General features: G+C 36.1%; 1 protein-coding gene across 2 annotated transcripts in view; it reads left to right on the top strand.

Moving 5' to 3' along the window:
• Positions 1-603: 603 nt before the first annotated feature.
• ZNF280D (zinc finger protein 280D) overlaps positions 604-22,001 on the top strand; it is a 50,072-nt gene continuing 28,674 nt past the window's right edge. Inside the window, exons 1-7 of one of the 2 annotated variants that reach the window (XM_075713695.1) lie at positions 604-744; positions 4,609-4,674; positions 4,782-5,152; positions 11,046-11,163; positions 15,677-15,844; positions 18,365-18,474; positions 20,215-20,444. In XM_075713695.1, the coding sequence (XP_075569810.1) occupies positions 606-744; positions 4,609-4,674; positions 4,782-5,152; positions 11,046-11,163; positions 15,677-15,844; positions 18,365-18,474; positions 20,215-20,444 (1,202 nt within the window). In that variant the 5' untranslated portion in view covers positions 604-605. The remainder of the gene's footprint in view (positions 745-4,608; positions 4,675-4,781; positions 5,153-11,045; positions 11,164-15,676; positions 15,845-18,364; positions 18,475-20,214; positions 20,445-22,001) is intronic. The other variant, XM_075713696.1, reaches the window with a different exon arrangement.

The raw sequence follows: 22,001 nt of genomic DNA, 5'->3' as shown, positions 1-22,001 counted from the left end.
GGGAAGCCCTGGCAAAATCTTACAAAATTTGTGGGGCTGTGGTAGGTTTTGGGTTTGTTTGGGTGGGGTTTTGGTTGGGTTGGGGTTTTTTAGATGCAAAGAGAATAAAGCTGTAACTAGTGTTTCAGTAACTCAGTTGTGCCAGGTATATTGTATGCTTTAGTAGGGTCTTCATGTTTTTTGTGAATCACTTACCTGGAATAGGAGTTTTCTGGTTGGTTTTTTTATTATTATTATTTTAAAACAGATACATTTCACTGTGGTGTCAGAGGCTTCCTCTGATAGTTACTGGTGGATTATACAAAAGTAGTTTAAATTATATGGAGGATATCTTTGGTCTTTTGACATCCTTAATAGCAAAGATGAGAATTCAAATAATTACCGGAATGGTGATGTGGTATCGATCTTTCAAGAACTTCTGTATCAGATCAGGTTCAGCCTGTATAGAACATGGGGTGGGGGGTGAGGGAGGAGGAGGAAGACCATTCTTTGGGAATTATCATCAAGTGCAGTAATCTTTACTGAATGGTGAAACATTTGTTTTATGAGAGTACTGAATGTTTTGGTATGTGTGTTGTGGGTTTTTTTTACTGTTTAGTCTCAAGATGGCAGAATTATTTATGGAATGTGAAGAAGAGGAGCTAGAACCATGGCAAAAGAGAGTGAAAGAAGTGGAGGAGGATGATGATGATGATGAACCAATCTTCGTTGGGGAAATCTCAAGCTCGAAGCCAGCTAGTACATGTAAGATAATATTTTTCCATAATTTAAAACAGATATTTCAAAGTGTAAAACTTTAAACTTACTTTAAAAATACAGAATTTTTAACCATAAGACTTAAATTCTACATCTTAAAATTGTTCTGTAGTTTGCTGTCAAGAAAATTGGAATTCTTAAGAAATTCTGTCCTAAAACCCAGGTTATGCACAGCTGTGTCTACCTCTAACTTTGAATCTCTGAAGTCAAAACAAGGACGTTAGAAGGTTTTAGCATTACCAATATGGTTAAAAATCCAGTATATACAATGCAGAAACCATGCATGCAACTGCTCTCAATATAGTTGATATTTAGTTAGATACTTGGAAGTGTCTCCCCACTAAAGTAATGTGCATGAATTTCAGTCTTCATGTTACAGTCCTTTCTTTTTTTTATTCACTCCACATTTCATGTGTTGGTGGGCAGTTTGAATGGGTGGACATCATTCTGACAAAGCCAAGGTAACTGTCTTAAGTGTCTATAATAAAAGCACAATCAGGAAAAGTGATTAACGTGAAAATAGTAGAAGCCGCTCTGTTAAGTAAGAGATTTTTATTAATAAATTCATTCATCCTCTGTAAAATAAAGAGTTTTTTCATCAAGTTCTGTAGTTTTCTCCTAATGCAGGCAGTGCAGGGAGTAAGGTTAGGTGGTTGTGATGACAGCAGATGTGTCAGGATTCCATGTTTGTCCTGTGCTTGGGCTTTGGCAGGTAAGTAAAGGAGAACATTATTTTTGTTACTTAATTTTAGTAATGAAACTTTTTAATTTTGGTATGCAGCCATCTTGTAGTCAATTGTTAAGAGGTTTGACGTAAGGTTTCTCTAGCTGTCGAATACACAAGATTTTGCCTAGCAAGGTTTACTGCTTTCAGTTTCTGTCTCCTCTCTGCTATGCTTGTATCCAAGATTTCCGTAGTCATTTTCTGAAGGTGTATAGTTTGCAGTGAAGAATCTCAAGACAAAATGTTAAACTAGGCTCTCTGTCACACTCTGCTGTATGGACTTTGGAGCTATTATTAGCTGTTCAGTCATTTTAGTTCACAGTACTTTCATCTTGCATCTGAACTCTATTTTACTTTGTAACTCACTGTGATAGTAAGTGTAATGCTTCTTACACTAGCTTAAAGAAGTGGAAAATTGTTTTAAATGTTAAAGAAATACTGAAGCTGATGTTAAAGTTCTCTCACCTGAAGATAGTTCTTAAGGGTTAATCTTTTTGAATTTTTAAAAATATTCTAGAGCCTCTTGAAAATTTGAAGAATATTTTAAAATTACCCTAAGAAGTTTTCTGCAGTTAGAAACTTCTAGAAGGACTGAAAAATACCATTACTGTTTTCTGGAAGGTCTGGAGACCTCTGGATTGCTGTTGGTCATTGGCAGTAGGTCATGGCAGAGAACAACTATTAAGGCACTAGGTGTATGTTGGAACAACAAATATGGCAAGTTTCACTGCAGTTGTTGTAGTCTCAAGATTTTTTTTGTAGTCATAAAGGATAGAAATAGTTCAGGTGAAAACTATGATTTTGATATGACTCGGCAACTTCAAGAACTGTGGTAAAAGATAGAGACTTACAATGTATGCATCTTATTCTAGTGCTGTCCATACTTGGTCCTGACGCAAGTAAAATCACTTATGGTATAACTTTTTACTTTATCTCTTTTCCTTCCCTTTCCTCAACTTTTCTCTTTGTAATCTTCTACTTCACTATCCAAAACAGCTATGGAAAAATGACCTCAGTTCTTCTCTGGCTTGTAAGTAGTACTACCTGGCAGTCGTCAGGCTTCAGTTTGTTATTGGTGATAGGCAAGACACAGTGAACTCAACTTTGCTTATCACTGTTGTTTAGTCTTTATCTGAGAAAATTCCTGTCTGATTAGATGAAAAATTAGATGACACATGGAGTCTTGCATATAGTTCTTAATTTTTCCGAAAGGTGTATTTTCTGCAGTACATAGCAATTTTGTTTAACCTTTTCCTGACAATGCAATTGTCAGTTTTTATACAGACTGGTGTGGCAAACTTGAAGGAAATAGTTAAAAACCCAACTTTGACCTGCTGGCACCGTGTCATGTACAATAAAGTGCCTCTTCTGACATACTGGAGGATTAGTTTGACTGGGATGAAAAGTAATTCACACTTTGTTCCCTTTACCATTTCCTGCAACTGCTTGTTTTTTGCACAGTTAATGCTCACTTTTCCTGCTTCCTTTTTCATAATGATGCAAACCTGTAATTTGTTGCTACTTTAAAATGTTGTTCTGCATGTTAGCTTTCTTATACTTCAATGCTGTTTTACCTAAATGGGACAAATAACACTTGGATGGGGGAGGAGAAGGGGCATGTCAAGTCTATGATGAATCGGTAGAGTCATGTAAACCTAGTTTATAATTCCAAATCACTGGCTTCCTGAAATGTTCTTTTTTAAAAACAGTAAAATCTGCCTCTGTAATTTAGGATGTGAATTGTGTGTGCCTCAGACTGTCTGAAGCTGAGTATGCTTTGTGAAACATAACCTTCATAACCTTTAGGATAGCTTTTTTTTTTGTAGGTAGATGAAGGCTTTAGTTTCATTTCACTCTGGAATTCAAATGTGAGGTATAGATTTATTAACAAATACAAAAGTATGTGTTCAGCTCAATCCTAAACTAAGTTAATCCTTGCTCGTAGTTAGTGTTGTGTTGAGGTAAAAGTAGTATTAATATTACAGGATGAAATTTCATCATGTCTTAAAAAATGCAAACCTGTTTGGATCTGTTGGTTGCAGCTGCTTTTTTATTAGTATAATCTAAATGCAGGTGACAGGTTGAAAGGTGTGATCTTCTGAGCTCTACTGCTGTTAGATTTATTTATCAGCCTGAGTAGTGTAAAGTAATGATCCATTGCTGGTGGAAACAGCCTTAAGGTTGTTAAACACAATATACAGGTACTCTAAGATCTATTGTTTGAGATCCTGATGTAATTTGACCCTGGTTTGAGAAGGTACTTTAGATCTTGTTGGTTAGATATTGGAGGATCAGTCTAATTTCCTATGCATATTTTCACATGTCAGAGCAAGAAATTTGACAGCAACACTAACAGAATTGAGAATCAGGTGGTAGAAAAATATTTTGATTTGATGAACATTTTTGTAACATTCTGGAATGATCAGAAACCCCAGACTAAGACATAAAAGTCAGGGAATATTGGTGGCATTAGTTAGGGAGTAAACATCAAACCTAAGAAATTCAATGTGTTTCTGATGATCTAGAACTCTGGTCGTAGACTACCATGTAGGATATTTAAGAAAATCAGTCCTCCTGTAATGCAATTCCAACACAACTCCTTTGATTGCTGGTCTGTTGATTTTTTTTTCACGTTGGAAAATGGAGATCATGAAGTCTAAAAACAGGTTTGTAAGTGCTGTATTTTCCTGTAACACAGAAGCGAATTGTGTGGTTACTGGTTTAGATAGAGAAAATGTTTCGTTTAGTGTAGAGCTGTTCTAGTATTTGGGGAACTTATTATGTATATGAGAAACAGAAATGAATAAATGTGTTATAACCAGGAAAGCTAAATATTTATGAAATGTTCTTTTTTTGTTTGCACTTTTATTTGTGTGTTAATCTATCTCCAAGAAAATAAAAACTGAGATTCTTAGGTGAACTAGCTTAACCTAAGAGGAGTAGAAGAACATATCTGAATTTGTACAAATGACGCTTTGTTTTGCCACGTATTTATTTTAGAAATAATATTCTAATTTATAAGTCAAATCCTAATTGGCTTAATTAGTGGATGTGAATGCTACTTTTTATTTGAAAAGCAATTAAGCTATTAATTTAACTGCAATTAAGATAAATGTAACTTTTGACAGATATATTGAACAGAGTCAACCTCAGCTCATCACGAAGGGGGATACAGAATGGTGCACCCAGTAGAGGTACTTTATTGTCCTAATATGGTAATTAAAAACAAAAAATCCACAACACTTATGAAATATCTGACTGCAAAATAATATAAAGATAACTTTGGAATCCTTTGCAACAGGTACAGTTACTACATTCAAGCCTGACAGTCACCATTATGCGACACCTGCCTCCAGCTCCAGTGCCATGCCTGTTTCATCAGTCTTTCAGTCTGTATCCAGACCTACAACTAGCTCTGTAGCAGTTCAGCCATTGTCTATACCAGTGAATGTTTCAGGAACTTCACAAACACTGCAGAGACCAGTTGCTGGATGTTTATCAACACAGCAGATGCCTGGGTCAAGTTCTGGAATATCACAGCCTGTTAGCAGACCTGTAACCATTCCAGTGACAACACAGCCAGTATCAAGAAATACAACGGTTCCTGTAGTGGCTCAACCTGTATCCAGGCCAGTGACTACTGTAACAGCACAGCCTGTAATACTCAATCAGGTAAATTTTTATTCCCTTAATCTGTAAAATACTCAAGTGCAATTACTTTTGAGTAAATTAGAGGAACGTACTGACTCAGTCTAGTAATTTGAAGTCCTGGACTAGATTATAGACTAGCATTATATAAACTCTAGGACCATAACCTTGCACTGGTGAATTAAAATATATATTAGAAAATGCCGATTTGCAAGACTGAAAGATGATAGCTTCAGTAACAGTGGAATTACATTAAACGAAAATCTTAGGCAAAAGAGAAATCGGTACTGGTTAGGTTGTGTGGAGAAATGGTGCAAACTCTCGTTCTCTAAATCTTGCAGATTTCTCTGCTCAGAGACAGATCCTCTGTATTGATAATTTAATGTAATTTTTAAATAGCTTGCATTTGGTGTTTAAAGTAACTCTGTGGTTTTCCCACCTAATTTTTACAGTGCCTCTCTTGGGATTTTCTCTTAACGCTGTAGTGGTAGCTACTTAGGTGTGTTTGCTTTTTGGTTCACGTGTCAGTTGTAGTGAAACGGTAGTATGGTAAGGAGGACTTAAGCAACCAAAAGTTGCAGGGTCAGTAGATGAAACAATTCGGCAACGTGCTTGTTTTGTTTGAAAAGCCCACGGGAATTATGCACATGTATCATGGATCTTCCTGGATTGCCACTGGACCTCAGAATGATAACTTTAGGGAGTCAAGTTAGATGCTGTTTGTATTGCCTTAGCTGTTGGACATTTGTGAGAGAAAGAATGAAGATTAAAATTTCATATTTGTATGAGGTAAACTATGATGTGATACCTTTATTGAAAATAATTTAAGCTGGAACTGTTTAGACAATGTGCCTATAATACTACCTACTACTGTCAGGTCAAAATGAAGCCTGACTGTAGGCACTGTCTCCACCATCCATGCAAATATACACACCTGCAGTTGTCCCAGCTGTCAGTCTTTCAGTACAAATAAAAATCATGCAGCCTAATGTATTCTGCATTTGCTGAACAGGGGTATCAGTCTGAATGAACATAGTTAATAAGGCCATTAAAACATGAGAACTAGGTGTTCTTCAGACCTGTGGCTAAATCATTGCTGATGGGGGGGTTGTATTTTAAGAAAAATAATGCAATGGAACACCTGCCCATCAACTGGGTAGCTGAATCTCTGACAGATTCATTAGGAAAGAACTCATACTTTGCAGTTCTGAGTCTTCAGCCATTGATTGATAGCAGAGAGAAACTGTGGGCTTGTCCAGTGAAGCAGGTTAGCTAAATCAGTCTGTCACTGTATCTAAGAAGATATATGGTCAGAAGTCCAGATAACAGTAGGATATGTGGATTGCCTATGGAGTTCTCTTGAATTTGCCATTATAAAGCAGGACAGTTTAATACAGAAATGTCTGCTGCTTCATATAATGTATATACGTATTTCAAGTCTGTGAATTTTATTTTTACAGAATTTTGTTTTTACAAATGTTTACTTATGACATAGTATGCTTTATTAAATCCTTCAAAGGAGCACTAGGATGTCTTGCAGTATCTTTACTGCAAAAGAATGCCACCTTCTTTACTTTCCTTGCCCATACACGCTCATGTTTTTGTTCTAATAGATAAAGCTGCTAGTGGCCTCTGCATTGTTTTTATTAGAAAACCTTACAGTAAACAGACCTAGGAAAGTGTAACTTCTCCAAAAGGCACATGTAAGCTGGACATAACTCATCAGGACAGTGATTTCCTTTAAAGACTATTCACACAGCACTTCTTTTTGTGAGAGTTCTTTCTCATGCATCAAATTTACTTTCAACAGGAATGTCACAGATGAGACTTTAGTTAAGTTTTATAGTCTTACCTTGCCAAAATCTGCAGGTTGTTGCTCTTCCCTGGCAGAGCAAGGAAACACCTATTGGAAGAAGTTACAGCCTGAAATAATGACTTTCAAGGTACATGGCATGGAAAAGGAACTCTAACCATGCATTAGTGAGTTCTGTCTATTCCAAGTTACTGACATGCTTTAGAAAGTAATGCATCCTTTTCTAGGATATCCAGTGCCTAGGTATTCTACTGTTGAAATTATCATATAATATATGGCTTCTTTACAGTGTTGACAGTCATGGCTTTCATGAGCTCTTAATTTTTTTAAGTTATCCTAAAGGTAACATCCTCTTCTTTGGATGTTAAGGAATTCTTGAGTACCTTTAGGAAGATTTTTCCAGGTTTTTTTTCCTTGCTGAAGACATGCTGAAAGCGAATCTTCCATCTCTTCCACTTAACTTTTCTAGATTCAGAGTTGTATTTCCAATTTTAGCCTTATCTAGAATAATTTGTTTTCTTGGTTTTGTATTATTCCTGCCACTTGATTATGTTATATTTTTTTAATGGGGAAAGAGTCTTGTTTGGTGTGCTTTTTTAGTGATGTACCATAGTTCAGCTTCTTGGGCAAATTTCTGTGATTTTTAATATTGCTCCTGCCACATTATGTCATTTGCTGTTCTTAGTGTCATATGTATACTACCTGTATTTTGGTTCATGTCCTTGGATTGAATTGTCTTCATTCAAGAGCTCCTTAGGTTTTTTGTTTGTTTTTTCCCCACGCCTTTAATCTAGTCTTTCACTCAAGGCCACTATTTTATATTGATGATTTTCTGCCATGGGCTTTCTGTGGCATTTTCATTCACACATTTTCTGTTTCTTCCTAACTTGATTTTCCTAAGTGGCAAGGGCTTCAAATAAATTTTTCTGGGAAATGTTTGAGGTTTAGATCTTCTGCTTCCAGATGTTGAAACTTACCTTTGAAATTAAAATATTGTGATGTGAAGATGACTGTGAGGTATGACTAGACACTGTGGCAGGACCTCTCTTTAGCTGAACATGCTTCAGTGTGCCTTTGCGTTCTTAATATGGTGCAATATTTTTTAATCTCAGGATGTCAAAGGATTTTTTGCTTTTGATCACCAATTGGGTTGAAAGACACATTCCCTCAATTTCATAACATGTAGGTCTATAACTTATCATTTGTCAATGTTTGGTATTCCAGTTTTAGCATTGAAATACCCCTTTCTAATCACAGGCTTGATTCACTGAATTCCTGTAGAAGCGTAGTTTTGTGTTGTTCTTCCTGCACTATGTTAATGCAGTTCCAAAACTTCCAAGTTGAATTTGGCTTCAGTTGTACTGTTTGCAGCAATTCTAATTCAGTCAGGTTTCTGTTGTGTATGATAGCATAGGGCTATCCCCCTCTTTACAAAAAATTTGTTCTTAGGAGTGAAGATCTCTAATTGAGTGCTCAGAATGTTCTCCAATAAGCCCCAGCCAATTCTGTCCATATCTTTCCCCTACTTCATAGGCACTTCCCTCAGTCTGAGTGTGATTCAGGTTCCAGTTGTTCCTAGTTAATTTCAGGAGAGCAAAGGTCTGATACCATGCACTGCAATTCCCCTTTGTGGATTTGGTTACCAGTTATCATGTTGGTTTCCACAGTTAGGAAATCGAGGATGCATAGTATGAACCCAGTATTTTCACTAGTCTCTTGGAAAATTAAGAGTGGTGGGTGGTTTTTTTTCAGTTGAGCCCTAGGAACTTAATTTGTAAAGGTGTTGGGTTTTGCTGTTTTTGTGAGAGCACCTGTATGTGTTTGATTTTCTTTGCCCCCCCCCCCCCATTAATGTGGTAAAGCTGGTTTGGGTTTTTTTTTTTTCTTTAAAATGGTTTTGTTTTCTAAAGCATGGGAAGATACTGGTTTTTTTCTGTGTGTAAAATGACAGAGCCAAATTGCATGAAAGGAGTAATTGTAAACAGAAAAGGACATTTTGAAAATTATGAGACTTTGAATTTCTAGGATGTCTGTTTTTACTTTCTTACTCACCAGATGCATTTAGTATATACTAGGGAGATGTACATATGCCATCAAAATACCCAGGCTATTACTTTGAAGAAAGTAAAAATGTTAACAGCACTTAAAAGCAAACTGCAGAGTAGCGAGAGAAGCAGATTTTGTGTGCCGCTATTAGTCATATTTCAAATTTGGATGGTGTGCATAGTTCTTCACATTAAGAGCCTACCACAGGCTTACCATCTGAGCATTAGTTGTGCTTGACATGGGGTTTGCAGGCTAAGCTGCTTTGCTTGTAATTTCACTGGCTAGTCTGAAACCATTGTGGCTACAGCAACACCTGCTCTATTGTGACTGCAGCTCATGTAGATGTTACTCGTAACAAATAGAGCAGAGAAGTTTAGTAACTATTTCCACAACTACTCTTGAACATTTATGTTTAATTTGGTTAGATTGGATTAGGTCACTCGCCAGAAGAAAGAATGACTCTTATCATTAAGGTCCTACAGGGTCTTCATTTAAGAGAGGTACAACAAAACGGCAGGATGGGGAGAAGCATCTTCCTTTTTGTTCAAATCTTTTTTGATACTTAGGAGTCCTAAAATAGGTTATCATACCTGCACGTGCACTTGTGTGCTTTCTTTAGACTTCTCTCCATCAAGTTTAGTCAACACGGTGGTAGTTAATGTGGTAACTTCCACAGGGATGTTTTCAAATAAGTAGCACAATTGTGAATGGGAAGCATTTTGTGAGATTGATCTTTACAGCAAAAAGTATTTTGGCATTTGTCTCATGGGTACACTGATGACAAAGTCTGTGTATGTGTACTGGGTGATCTTTTTTTTATATTTTTTTTTTAAGGAAAACAGACCTAGTTTTGTCTTTGTGTTTCACAGCACAGCTTGATGAAGTGTAACCAATTGAATCATTTCAGAGTAAAAGATGAAGTGTCGATATTTTGCTGTTCATACCTTAATATTAAAATTAAACCTAACTATATTACAAGGTTTTTCTTAACTCCTTATTGCTATTGCTGAAAATATGTCATGTTCCAGATTATTTGTGTTAGGATGAATGGCCGATTAGGATGTGAGCGTTGTTGATGAATCTTGGAAAGTGTGTTTTTCCTACCTCATCCCTCAACCTTGAATATCTGTAAAAAGAACTAAATTTCATGTTTCTTTTCCCTCCAAATTTTACCTATTGAGTGATCAGTGAAGGTGTTTAGTTTTAACAGTTTTCAGTGTTGGAGACAAGAAATGTAGACTATTTCATTTTTTAGGTTATATGTGGTACTAAAGGGCAAACCTTTTAAACTGAAGGGTAAGAGGATACCTATACTTGGAGATGCTCAAAACTTAATGTAACAAGATGCTGAGAAACATGAACCAACTTTTAGGTTGGCTGTGCTTTGAAAAGAGCTTTTGATTATATTATTTCCAGAAGTCCTTGTGAAATTACATAAAAGAAAAACCTGTAGTGGTATCGTGAATTTGAGTGCAATTCCCAGTCAACATGCTATAGATATACTTTTACTTTCATTAAAGCTTGACCATTTAGTAGAATTTGATTATTATCACCTTGCTTTGAGAAGCTTCTGCATGCTGCAAGTTTGTCCTACTTTTGAGTTCCGTTTTCTGATCTTTTAAAATGCAGCTAGCTGTTACACAAGAGTGACAGGCAAATGCCTGAGTTTGGGTTAAAGGAAGAAAGTATATTAGAGTTTTTTGAAAAACAGTTGAAGTATAATTTGAAACATCATCAGACTTTTGAACAAAAGCAGTTATTAGCAATTCAAACAGGTTTAGTAATATTTCATAAAATGGACTTTCCCAGGTCTTATGGTTGTTTTTACTATTCTGATACACAGCTATGAATAAACTAACAACCACTGATAAGAGTTGCAAACTTATCAAAATGTCAAAAGAAACTATTTTAGGGAGATTGTGATTAACTTGATCTACAGCTGAGTACTTAGGAGTACTTTTAAGCAATTGTATGTTTTTAAAATAAACCCTTTAAAGCCTGCAACTAACAAAATGTTAAATCTCAAATTTCTTTTCCCTCTTGAAAATATCTTATTAGGATTATATTATGGATACTCCACCAGCTGCACCAGATAATACATCTGGTATACTGTTTGGTGTGAGACAGAACTCGGGAGTTCCACAGTACCAGACTGGGCCAGCAGTGAATGTAACAGGTGGGTATAACTGTAGTGGTTAAGAGAAAGAAACAGCCTAATGTCATTTAACTGTAGTGCAGATCTTTGGGTTATAACTTTAAATAGGCTTTCTAGAACATAGTATAGCTACTTTTTTCTTCCCTCTGTATATAACACTGTATAATGTTTAATGAAATAAACTTTGGAGCCCTGTGTTGTCAGGCTTTGCTTTTCAAGCACATTAGACTGACTGTAATATCAACTGATGCTGTCTTATAATGCTCATTTAGACTGAGAAAAATACTGCCAGATCCACTGTAACTTTTTTGACCCATAAAGGCTCATTTTCAGTATATCCAGCACTCTTTGACTAGCATGAACAGGCATAGCTCTTAGCAAGAGAGGGCCTGTGAACAGTACCAGAAGAACTTCCTGAGTCTGCTGAGTGGATTCCCTGTGATCTTCTTGGTTTCCTGACTACTACATATAGGAGTTGGAGTAGATAGGATCAAAAGGATCCTGTCTGAAAAGGAGGGGAAGAGAAAGAATATGTAGTTTGACAACCCAAATTTTTTTTTTCAACTAGCTAAATTGTTTTTCAGCAGAAACTATTTAACCTACTTAAAAAAAAAAACCAACCAAAAAGTGCCTTTTTTTGTGTCACAGCAGATGAAGTAGATTTGAAGCATGCAGTGTATTTAGTCTTAAACAGGCTATAACTTGGGACTTGCCTTCTCTTTCGTGAATGATTGCACTTTTGTAATAACTGACCAGAATCCTGTCATTCAGTCTGTAAGTTACAGATGACAATCGCTTCTGGCTCTTCCATGAGGTACCAGGTTATGTACAATGAATGGCCTAACCGGTCATACTAACAAGTTATGTAGAACAGAGTGATTGCTAGTTTATTGTGCTTGATGTGATAATTTTGCATCTCTAGTTTAGGCATTCACTCCAGATACTTTTCAGTGAAGGGTTGGTAGTGTATTTCCTTGCATGTGTCCAACTATTCTGTGATCTCATTCTTGTCTTACTGTGTTAAACAGCTTTTTGTAAAGTAAGCAAAGGTTTTATTTCTTGCAAATGGTTCAGTATTCCAGCCATTGCTCTCTAAAGAACAGGTATTAAAGTTTAATTGATTGTGGTGTTTGTTTTTTTTTTTTTAATTTAGGAGGCCTGCTTGCATATTTAAAAATTACTTTGTATTATCCTCTTATCCAGAAAAATTAAATACTTAAAAGCATCAAGGATTGTAATTCAAAGTGTCTTAAATATACCATACTTAGTCTGTGTTTATTTCTGTAAGATGGCAATAGGATTTAGAAATTAAAAGGTTTATAATTGTGAGTTGAAACATGAGTATCTTTGACACGACAAATTTAACATATGTTTCACTTCACAGCAAGGAAGTGTCTGCATGTTTTGTGGTTTGGCTTGCATGGTGAGGTCACATAATGCACTTCCGTTCATGTTGCTAGTATGTGCTGATGCCTACTTGCCTGTATTGGTGCTATGCTTCCTCTAATTCATGTGCAGCACTGTGGGCACAAGACATTCTGGAATATGGTATTTAAAGGCAGAATCCTGTTGGAAACTGGCCTGTGATGCTCTGCAGGACAATTTAACTTCTCTACATGGATCATTAAAGACATTTTTTAGCTCAGTATAGCATAAATATTTATTTCTGAGGTCTAAGCAGGGAAATGACAAGCTGTTAATGGACACTAACCAACCATTTTGTTCGATTGCTGGATAGGTGGCAGCGTTAGTTAAGCAGCATTGATAACTCTTACCTGCAGGTTGGATGGGCACTGGGGATGTATGTAAAACTGTAGTTTGCTTTCTGAGAATATTTTGGGATCATTCTCCCACAAACTTTACCCACTTGGAGGAACCAGAAAATGCCATAACCAATAGAACTGGTCTGTGGTATTTAGGAGTTGACTGGACTGTATATGTGCGTTCATAGCACTAGATTAATGGGAGATGTTGGTGAGGGACAATGCCTAGAGGCTTGAAATAATTTAGCTTTCATGTCCCTGTTCTGGTAATTTGATCTGACTGTTACCACAGTGCATTTGATGCTTTTATTCTAGGTTACCATTTCTAATGTGTTTTGCCATCATCCATAAAATCAGGCCCAGCTTAACACTGTTATGTGCATCTGTGTTTGGATTTTATAGTAGTGTTGTAATGTGTGTTTAGAAAGCTGTTGGCAAGGTGATACTGCATCCAGTATACTTTGCTCCTTCTTGCAATCATTTTAGATATTGTACATAATAATACTATGTGTACGAGTATAGCCAACTGTTTTCTAATAGCTACAAAATACTTACAAAGTATTCACTAATAGCAGAAAGTGAAGGTAATAGACTCCTGAGCAGCCTGAAAATCAAACAAGACTTGTTTGGCTGCTGCTTTTCTCTGCTCTCTTGAGTACCTGGAGTCCCTGACAGTGTCGGGTGTGTGATCTGATGGGTAGAGGATTGGACAAACAACATGGGGGGGATCCACGGAATTCTTGTGTCCACACACCAGTTGAGAGGCACTTTGAAAAGAGGAATCAATCTGATTTACACCAGCTAGATATTAAATAATACTTGGAACTGGTTTGGTTATTTTTCAAAATATGCTTTCTTTTTTTTTTTTTTTAAATTAACAAACAGAATTCAAATGCAAACCTATGTATATTCTGCTAGTATTATTATAATTCTTCTGAAAGAGGGAATTTATTAAATCAGAGTTGTATAAACGGAGTTAAGAATGCTCACCTTTATAAATACATAAAAGTCTTCAAATTTTGTCACAGATGTGTCAAGCTTTTTTTAATTGAAATTATTGCCTATTTTGTTAACATGTTAAAATAGTCCTTTTTTCCAAATCAGTTTTTCTACAGTAAAATAAAATACTTTACTAAAGATTCTTGTAAAATCAGTCAGACCTTCTGTCTTTTCCCTTGCCCTCATTACACAACTACACATAATTAAATATAGAGCAGCAATTCCTGGTGTAGTTTGATGGCTTGATGCTCAAATAGCCTCAGTGATACAGAAGAATGCTGAAGTCATACCAGCTGTATGGAAGCCTTTGATCAAGACACATATGTCAATTTAACCAGCTCATATACCTAACAGTGCAAGTACAAGTAAATTAAAAAACCCTAGGAAGTAGTAGTATCTAATGAATAACCTGTTTATTTTGTGAATGTGTTAATTACCTTAGGCAAACAATGCGTAGAGTGAGACATTTGAACTTAATATGTTCATTTGTATCAGAAAGAAGGAAAGGTGTGCTACAAAGGAGAATGTTAGGATGATTAAATAGGTATATAACAAGTGAGTTATGTTTTTCTGTATATGAGACATAGTGTGGTAAATTCTTCAAGATGCTCAAAATTCAGCATTCCCTGCTGGGATTCTTTGCCTCTCTGGATTGAATGGGGAGACTATCCAGACTGTTTGCTAGGTGTAGGTAGTTACCACTGAGTAAACACAACTTGGGAGTGGGAGGGGGTGGTTTTGTTTCTTCTCAGAAGTTTGAATAATTTTGTGACACAAGTTATCTCTGCTTGTTGAGAAGACTACTAAAGATACTAATTCAGTTTCTTACTACACCCAAAGAAATCACTGGAGTGGCTAGACCATTGGGAGGGGAATATAGAAGAATGTCCTTAGTTCAGGTCATTGTGTCCAGAACTAAAGTCTGGTCCTTGTCATAGTTTATCATAGTCTTAAGGCTATTTGCAGTCTGTGATTTGAGAGAGATTTACAAGGCCTGTGCTGGCACTTCAGACTTCTTGGTATGTAGCTGTGCTCTTTCAGGTCTACTTGAGAACTGATCTCTGTATTGACATTCCATTGTCAAGGGTAATCTTACAGTTTCAGGACAAGATGGAGCCAAGTATTGATGGGCATGTTAATCAGGCACTGAACCTCTGAATTTCTGAGTTATTTTTAGTGATTTTCTTTTTTAGAAGAAATACTGCAATAAGTGAATCAACTGTTCTTTCAGAAGAGAGCAAATAGGTGTGCTGTGATTGGTCACTAGAAATTACAACACTGGTTTTATTTTGCATACAAACTGAAGTCTCAAATGTTTTACAGAGTTAAATAACAAACTAAACCAGCATTAACATAGGACCAGAAAAAAGGAGAGATGTTTTTCGTCAGAAGGGCAGAGGTTGTTCCAAATACAGGGCATTGCAGAAACCAGCTGCTTAGCTTAACTTGATTACTGTGAACTCACAGTGTCTCAGATTAGTGTGTGTCAAGACGTGAAATGTAGGGCAAATAAATTCAGATGGTTATAGTACGATTTACTGGGTTTCAGGGATGGGGCTATATCTCTGCATTTATTGTTTCCTTCTCTATCAGCCTTAGAATATTCAGTCTGAGTTGGATATTGTTTTCTTAACTTCTGTATGGCTTATTATTTTAGGGAAATCTTGACTGCTTTATGTAGACTTGTCCATCCATTAAAGTCTAGGCATCAGTAATGTGTTCATAATATACTATGGAAAAAAACTGAGGCTCTTTAATTTAAACCACTGTAGGTCTGAATGAGAGTGGTTTTGTATCTAAGCGTCCTGCTACTTCTGAAGGCAACAGTGTAACTCCAAAAAAGGCCAAGCCTAATGAGGTTGGTGCTGGAAGCAATTCAGCTGTTTCACCTACAGTTAACTCTCCAACAGTAACACCATCACAAAATGTATCTTCAAAAGGTAGGGTAGATCAAATGGTCTAGCTGTCAATCCATGCATCTGTTTCATGGAAAAAGCTAGCGCTCTTGTAATGTGTAAGTTGATCGGTATTATTAATGCTATTAAGGCAATGTAAGTAAGTAAACTCTGTTCTTGTGCCTTAAAATATGAAAAACCTTTCTATGCAAGGATTTGTATACCTTTACAAATTAATACCCCCTAGGTTATTACCTATTCAAATTTTAGACCTTTATTGTTTAGTAGGTATGTTTGAATTCTGTAAAGCAATGATTAGTTACATTGTTTAGTGGCTGTGAAGACAGATTATCAAAATAAATGCCCCTGACCTCATACTCTCAGTTCAGATTTTCTATGCCAAAGAACTTAATAGAGAGTCAAAATTTAAAAAAACAACCAACCAGAAAATCAACATTGAAGGAATTCCGTGACTGAATTTATCAACTAATTCGGATTAGATAAAAGGAAGGGGAAAAAAAAAAAAACCACTGTAGGAGTGTCGGGCCAGGCAGCAAGGACTCAGGTTGTGGAATCTCCATCCTCAGGGATAATCAGAAGTTGACTGGACATGGCGCTGAGCATCCTGATAAGGTTGGACTTGCTTTTAGTGGGAGGTTGGACAAAAACACCTCCACAGGCCCAACCTAAATTGTTCTGTGATTCTGTACTTTGACTAACCATTGCAAAGTGTGTTTTGCAGTTCCCCCCTTTCTTTTGCAGCAGTGTTTTTGATACGGTTTAAAATAGTAGTGGGAAAGGAGGAGGGGAATCTAAGTTTTAAAGAGAGGATGTTCTTTGAAAGACCTTTCCCTCCCTACAAGAAGACAGGTAGTCTAGCTGTTTCAGCATATTAACAATTAGGTGCATTTTCCTCCTGAGCCACAAGGTGCTTTCCAGCTGATTGTAATAGATGAGGATTTATTCTTGACTTTGAGATACTTCCAACTGCCTACTCTCTCCTATAATGTTAAAATGAGGAGCTACCTACAGTGTGATTCTGTTGTTTGGAATCATTTCATGTTTGTTTTTTTTGCATGTCTTGTTTGCTACTGGTTTGCTGTCAGACTCTTACCCAGCAACCAGAAGGAAGTAGCTGTAACATGGAATATTGTAGCAAAAAATTTTCCTCCACCCTGCGTTGGGTAAAACAGATACTGTGCTGCAGCCTGTAATATACAAGAGATAACAGGAGGATCTTACTAAATGCAATAACAAAGGAGTAGATAATATTGACAGAGAACCTTATTATTATGAGTTTGTCTCTAAGCCGTCCCGTGCTAGCATAGTGTATTCTAATCTGTCACAGAATCCAGCACTGAAGCACTGCAAAACACTAGATCTTGCTGCAGAACCTGTTTTCTTCCAACTCACCTTGCACTTTGCTGTGACATGCCAACATGTTTTACAAACCATAATAGGAAAGACTTGCAGCACTGTTTTGCGGTACATCTCTTGCATGGCCATCCACTCATGTGAAGGACTTTCTGCTTCATTATGATTCTTAGCAATACTGTTATCTTCAAGGAAGAACACTGTTTGATCCATGTCTACCTCATGGACTGTGCAAGAATATTTTTGTGAAAAAATGTATAATGCTGTTGCATGGTCATCTCAACTCACACACTCAACTCATTCCCTTGTTATAAGGTGGACATATTTGTGTGTTCATTTTTTTCATAGCCCTGGTAGGGTACAGTTGACTCTACAGTTGAGATGTTACTTAAAACTCTTCCTGTGTTTAACCTCTTCTTCTAAACTACTTACTCAGCATGGAGTCCTCCAGATCTGTGAATGACTTGAGAATGCAAGAGAACTTGGAAGCCTGGGTTTATTCATTAAAGTTTAAGCTAATGCAAAGCTTCTTTGGTTTTGCTCAAAAGGTATTAATCATTTTATGTTGATAAGAGAAATACTATTTCCTTTCATTACTGGGAGTAATTATTTAGAGGATTTGTTCTCCAGGTTCTCCAAAGACACCTTTGCTCAACAGGAATGATGCATCCGGATAGGCTTAGGTTCCAACAGCTATCCAGAGAGAAATATTCTCATCATTGAGAACCAGATGGTGAAATTCCTTTCCAAAACTAGTTATGCAAATCCTGTTGTAATGATGATCAGGTCATGGCGTAAAACAAGTTTTACATGTTCATTTGAGAATTTAAGTTCTTAAAACCACAAAAAATCTGTCCTAACGGGGGCTGGGGGAGTGGTGGTGGTGCACAGAATTAATGCTTTGTCTCTGTTGTGCCACCTTCACCCCCTCCCATCTTTTTGTTATTTGTTGCTAAGATTTTATAAAAAGTTGTTTATAAGTCTGTATCAAACAGAACAAACTCAAACTCAGTTTGGAAAAAAGGAAGTGTAGTTAGAAGATGGTTGTGAAATGTTGCTTATTATTACTACAGCTACATCAATTGTAGTAGCTTTCATTTGAAATAGCATATTTTGCTAGAGTAATAATAATAATAAATCAAGTATTCTGCTTATGAATTGTGAGTCTTAAACCTATTTTAAATTTTACAGGTACAAATGCTGCTTCAAGTACTATTAAAAATGGAGGACCTTTTCCACGAGCTTGTCCGAAGTGCAATATTCATTTCAATCTTATGGATCCTCTAAAAAATCATATGAAGGTAAAATATTTGGGGGCTGGTAAACATTATAAACTTACGTGGGCTTCTGATTATGAGTGCCATGTTTTGATAGGAAGATAGTCTAGTTTCTGGCTATGATCCACCAGACCCCAAATGCTCCATGTCTTGCAGTCATGGAGAGGAAGAATGGAGTAGGGAAGCTCTAAATCTTGCCACTTTTGCCTTATTTTTCCAACAAATTGAGGCATATTTGTTGTCTCTGTAAGATTTCTCTCTGCCACAACTGTGATTTTTTTGAACCATTGGCCAGATTCAGGTAAATTTGATGAAGGTAAGTGCCTATGATAACAGGCAGCCAGTTGGCTCACATCTGTGTTAGATTACTACTGAGACAAAGATGACAGTGTAAACTTACCTTTTTATCTTGATAGATCATTTGATAGCTAAAGAAGTTGTTAAGCTGAGGGGAAAACTTAATTTGTAGTTCATACTTAAACACTGTGAGAAACAAAGCTTTCAGAAACTAGGCATCACTTCGTCTGCTTATGAAACTACTTGTTACTGTTTCTGGAAACATTGTTTCCTGGAAAATATTTATTATTATTATTTGGCAAAGATTCATGCAATTCTCAGGCATATGTATTCCTTTTCGGGGGGTGGAGAAATGGCTTTGCACTCTATATACAATGTGAATAACCCATGCAAAAAGGAGTATGAACTACTGTGTAATAGAAGTCTGGGAGGCACTCAGTTACTGTTAACACAGATGATTCTGATTTACTGGGTTTAAGATATCCTAAATGGTAGCTACTGTCCTCTTCAGCTTCAAAACACAATTAAGAAACATACATAAGTGGACAAAAATCAAGGGTTTTATCTTTCTCTAATCATTATTTGTAGAGAATAGCTTTTGCACTGAGTACATCAACTGAATGAAAAAAAACATTGAAGAAATGTGTTTACTTAGTATTATTTAATTAAATTTTTAGTTAAACTGTATGGGATAAATATACTGAGCGACATTTCCACAGTAGGAGATAAACTCCTTACTAGTAGGCTTATAGAAAGTAGTCCTGCACAGTAAGAACCATTATTCTGCAGGAGAAAGATCTGTCCTCTGAAACAAGCTAATTTTGTTCACTACTGGAAACTTCCATTTTCCATATGAAGTACTTCATACTTTTTCAGCATTATGTTTCATATCATAGCTATTGGGTTAAGCATTCATCATGTACACTTTGACATAAAGAAGCTTGAACAGTGTGTGTTGTGTGACTTAGAATTTCTGAATTTTTCAGTAATACTGGAAAGAACTTTTGCAGGTTTCAACATATGTCCTCCCCAAAGAAATAAAAGATAAAACTTTCCATTAAGTTCTCAGGAAACTTATGCTTGTCAGCAAAATACTTGTGTAAAAGGTGCTTTCCTCTTTCTTATTAAATTTAGATGAAGTAGACATTTTCTAATGAGTGAGGCGACACTGGTATTCTGATTTCTCCGCTTAAATATATCTTACATGAACCTATGAGAATAATGCCTTTTCAGCTTTTGTAATATATAGTGTTTTATTACCTAAGCCACTACCTAAAGATCAGTTACTGTTCAAAATCTACATGTGAATATGAATAAAGGCGGTGTGTCAGAGAATTGAGCTTTGCATCTAACTCTAGTTAGTGAGTGGCTTCAGTCTTAAAAATGCTGTTGTCATCAATGCAGTTTGGTAAGAGAGACTGATACCTTTGTCTCTGTCTGTCTGTTCTCCTCCCCCTTTCCATCCAGTATTGTTGCCCTGATATGGTAAATAATTTTTTCCTGGGAATGGCCAAAACGGAATGTTCGAGCACAACAAGCAAGACTGCTGAATCTGAGAAAGGAAAATTGATTATGTTAGTTAACGACTTTTATTATGGGAAACATGAAGGTGACACCCAGCACGTACAACAGGAGCAGAAGACTCATACAACATTTAAGTGCTTCAGTTGTCTGAAAGTTCTCAAAAATAACATAAGGTATTTGAACTCACTTCCCTAATTGCTAGTCACTTACAGCCCATAGCAATTAGTCTTATGCATTGAAAATTTGTCTCTCTGGAATTGAAATTTTTTTTTCTTATTGAAAACTGGTAGTATTGGATGACTGAACAGAAATTTAATTCATTTTTACTATGCATGTATGTCCATAACTAAACTTTTTACGGATTAGAGTACAAATTCTAATGGTGTAGAGTTTTAATGAGAGCAGTTGTAGGACTTGGGGTTAGAAAGGGCAACAAAGTATTTTACAATTTGCCATCTGGATTGATGGTGATATCAGTAGATGAGAGTGTTAATTCCCTTTAGGGATGCACAATGACTAATAGTTGGTGCTTTACTTATGTAACACCTGTTATTTTGATGGAATAATCTTACTCCCAAATGCTGCAAAAAAACTTCAGTAAGCTGTTTTAATAGGTAGATGAGTTCATGTCATTGTTCCTTTGGAAGTTAAGGTCATTGAACTTTCTTACATGCATTCTTCAAGGGAAGCTGAAGTAGCAGAATGTAAAACTGAAAAATTAATTACTCCTTCAAAAGGCACAGTCTGCAAGTTAAAATGAACAGGTTTATGCTAACATTAGACCCAATTATTGAACAAAATAAAAGTTTCATGTAATTACAAACATTACCTTTGCTATTAATCATAAAGTATGTATAAATCCTAAGTAAAAGTGCCAGTAATTTGTATTAAGCAGCTTGAAAATGTTGTATGTTGTTAGACTTTAAGAGTTTACTGTCATGATTTTATAGTTTCTGTTAATGATGGCACTTCTTTCCTTGCAATTGATCTTTTTTAAGAGCAATAAACAATGTTTGATATGGGCCAAGAGGTTTTTCTTCTGGTTTTGTATGCATAATACTTTTTAAATAAGCCTTTCTTGCAGTATCATGAAAGGAGTCCACAGAAAGAATACTTTATTAAGATACTGGGTTCATCTTAAAAATTATTTTTCAAGCACTATTTTCTACTCAGCATTATGTTGTAAGCTAGTGGTGCTATGGTTCCTATGTGTTCCACAGCAAGTCATTAAAATGAGCACTTAATTTTTTTCTTTGATTTTCTCTAGAGTCGACTTTCAGCCATATTAATTTTTTATTGTAACTTTGTGCTGTATTCTGTAGTTCGGTAACTTCAGAGTTGTTATTCCAAGGTATATGTTACACCTTTAACCATTTATACTGGACAAAATAAATGCATAGTACCTCTCTACTAGTCATGGAAGTTTTCTGGACCTTAATTCAGAAAAGCACAAAGTGATTGATCAGGGTAATCTGCTTCCTTTGAAAGATCTGTGGTTGAATACATGAGTGAAATAATGTTGTGTTAAGGTAATATGCAGTACTAGTGTCAATTCCTTTCTTCTGCTTAGGTACCTGGATATCTTCAGTTTAGTTTTTTCTTTTTTTTTCTTTAAAGCAACTGCATGATATTGAAGCTTGAGCTCAAGTGACTATTCTCCTTGCTTCTTTCTTTTTTTCCAATTCCAAGGTCACCACTTCAAGAACTACATTCCTTTTGTGGGTGTGACC

The sequence above is a fragment of the Pelecanus crispus genome, chromosome 7 (genome assembly GCF_030463565.1).
Source record: "Pelecanus crispus isolate bPelCri1 chromosome 7, bPelCri1.pri, whole genome shotgun sequence".
In the NCBI taxonomy this organism is placed as follows: Eukaryota; Metazoa; Chordata; class Aves; order Pelecaniformes; family Pelecanidae; genus Pelecanus; species Pelecanus crispus.
Note: the sequence above shows the minus strand (reverse complement) of the source record. Positions and strands in the feature narration are given on the sequence as shown.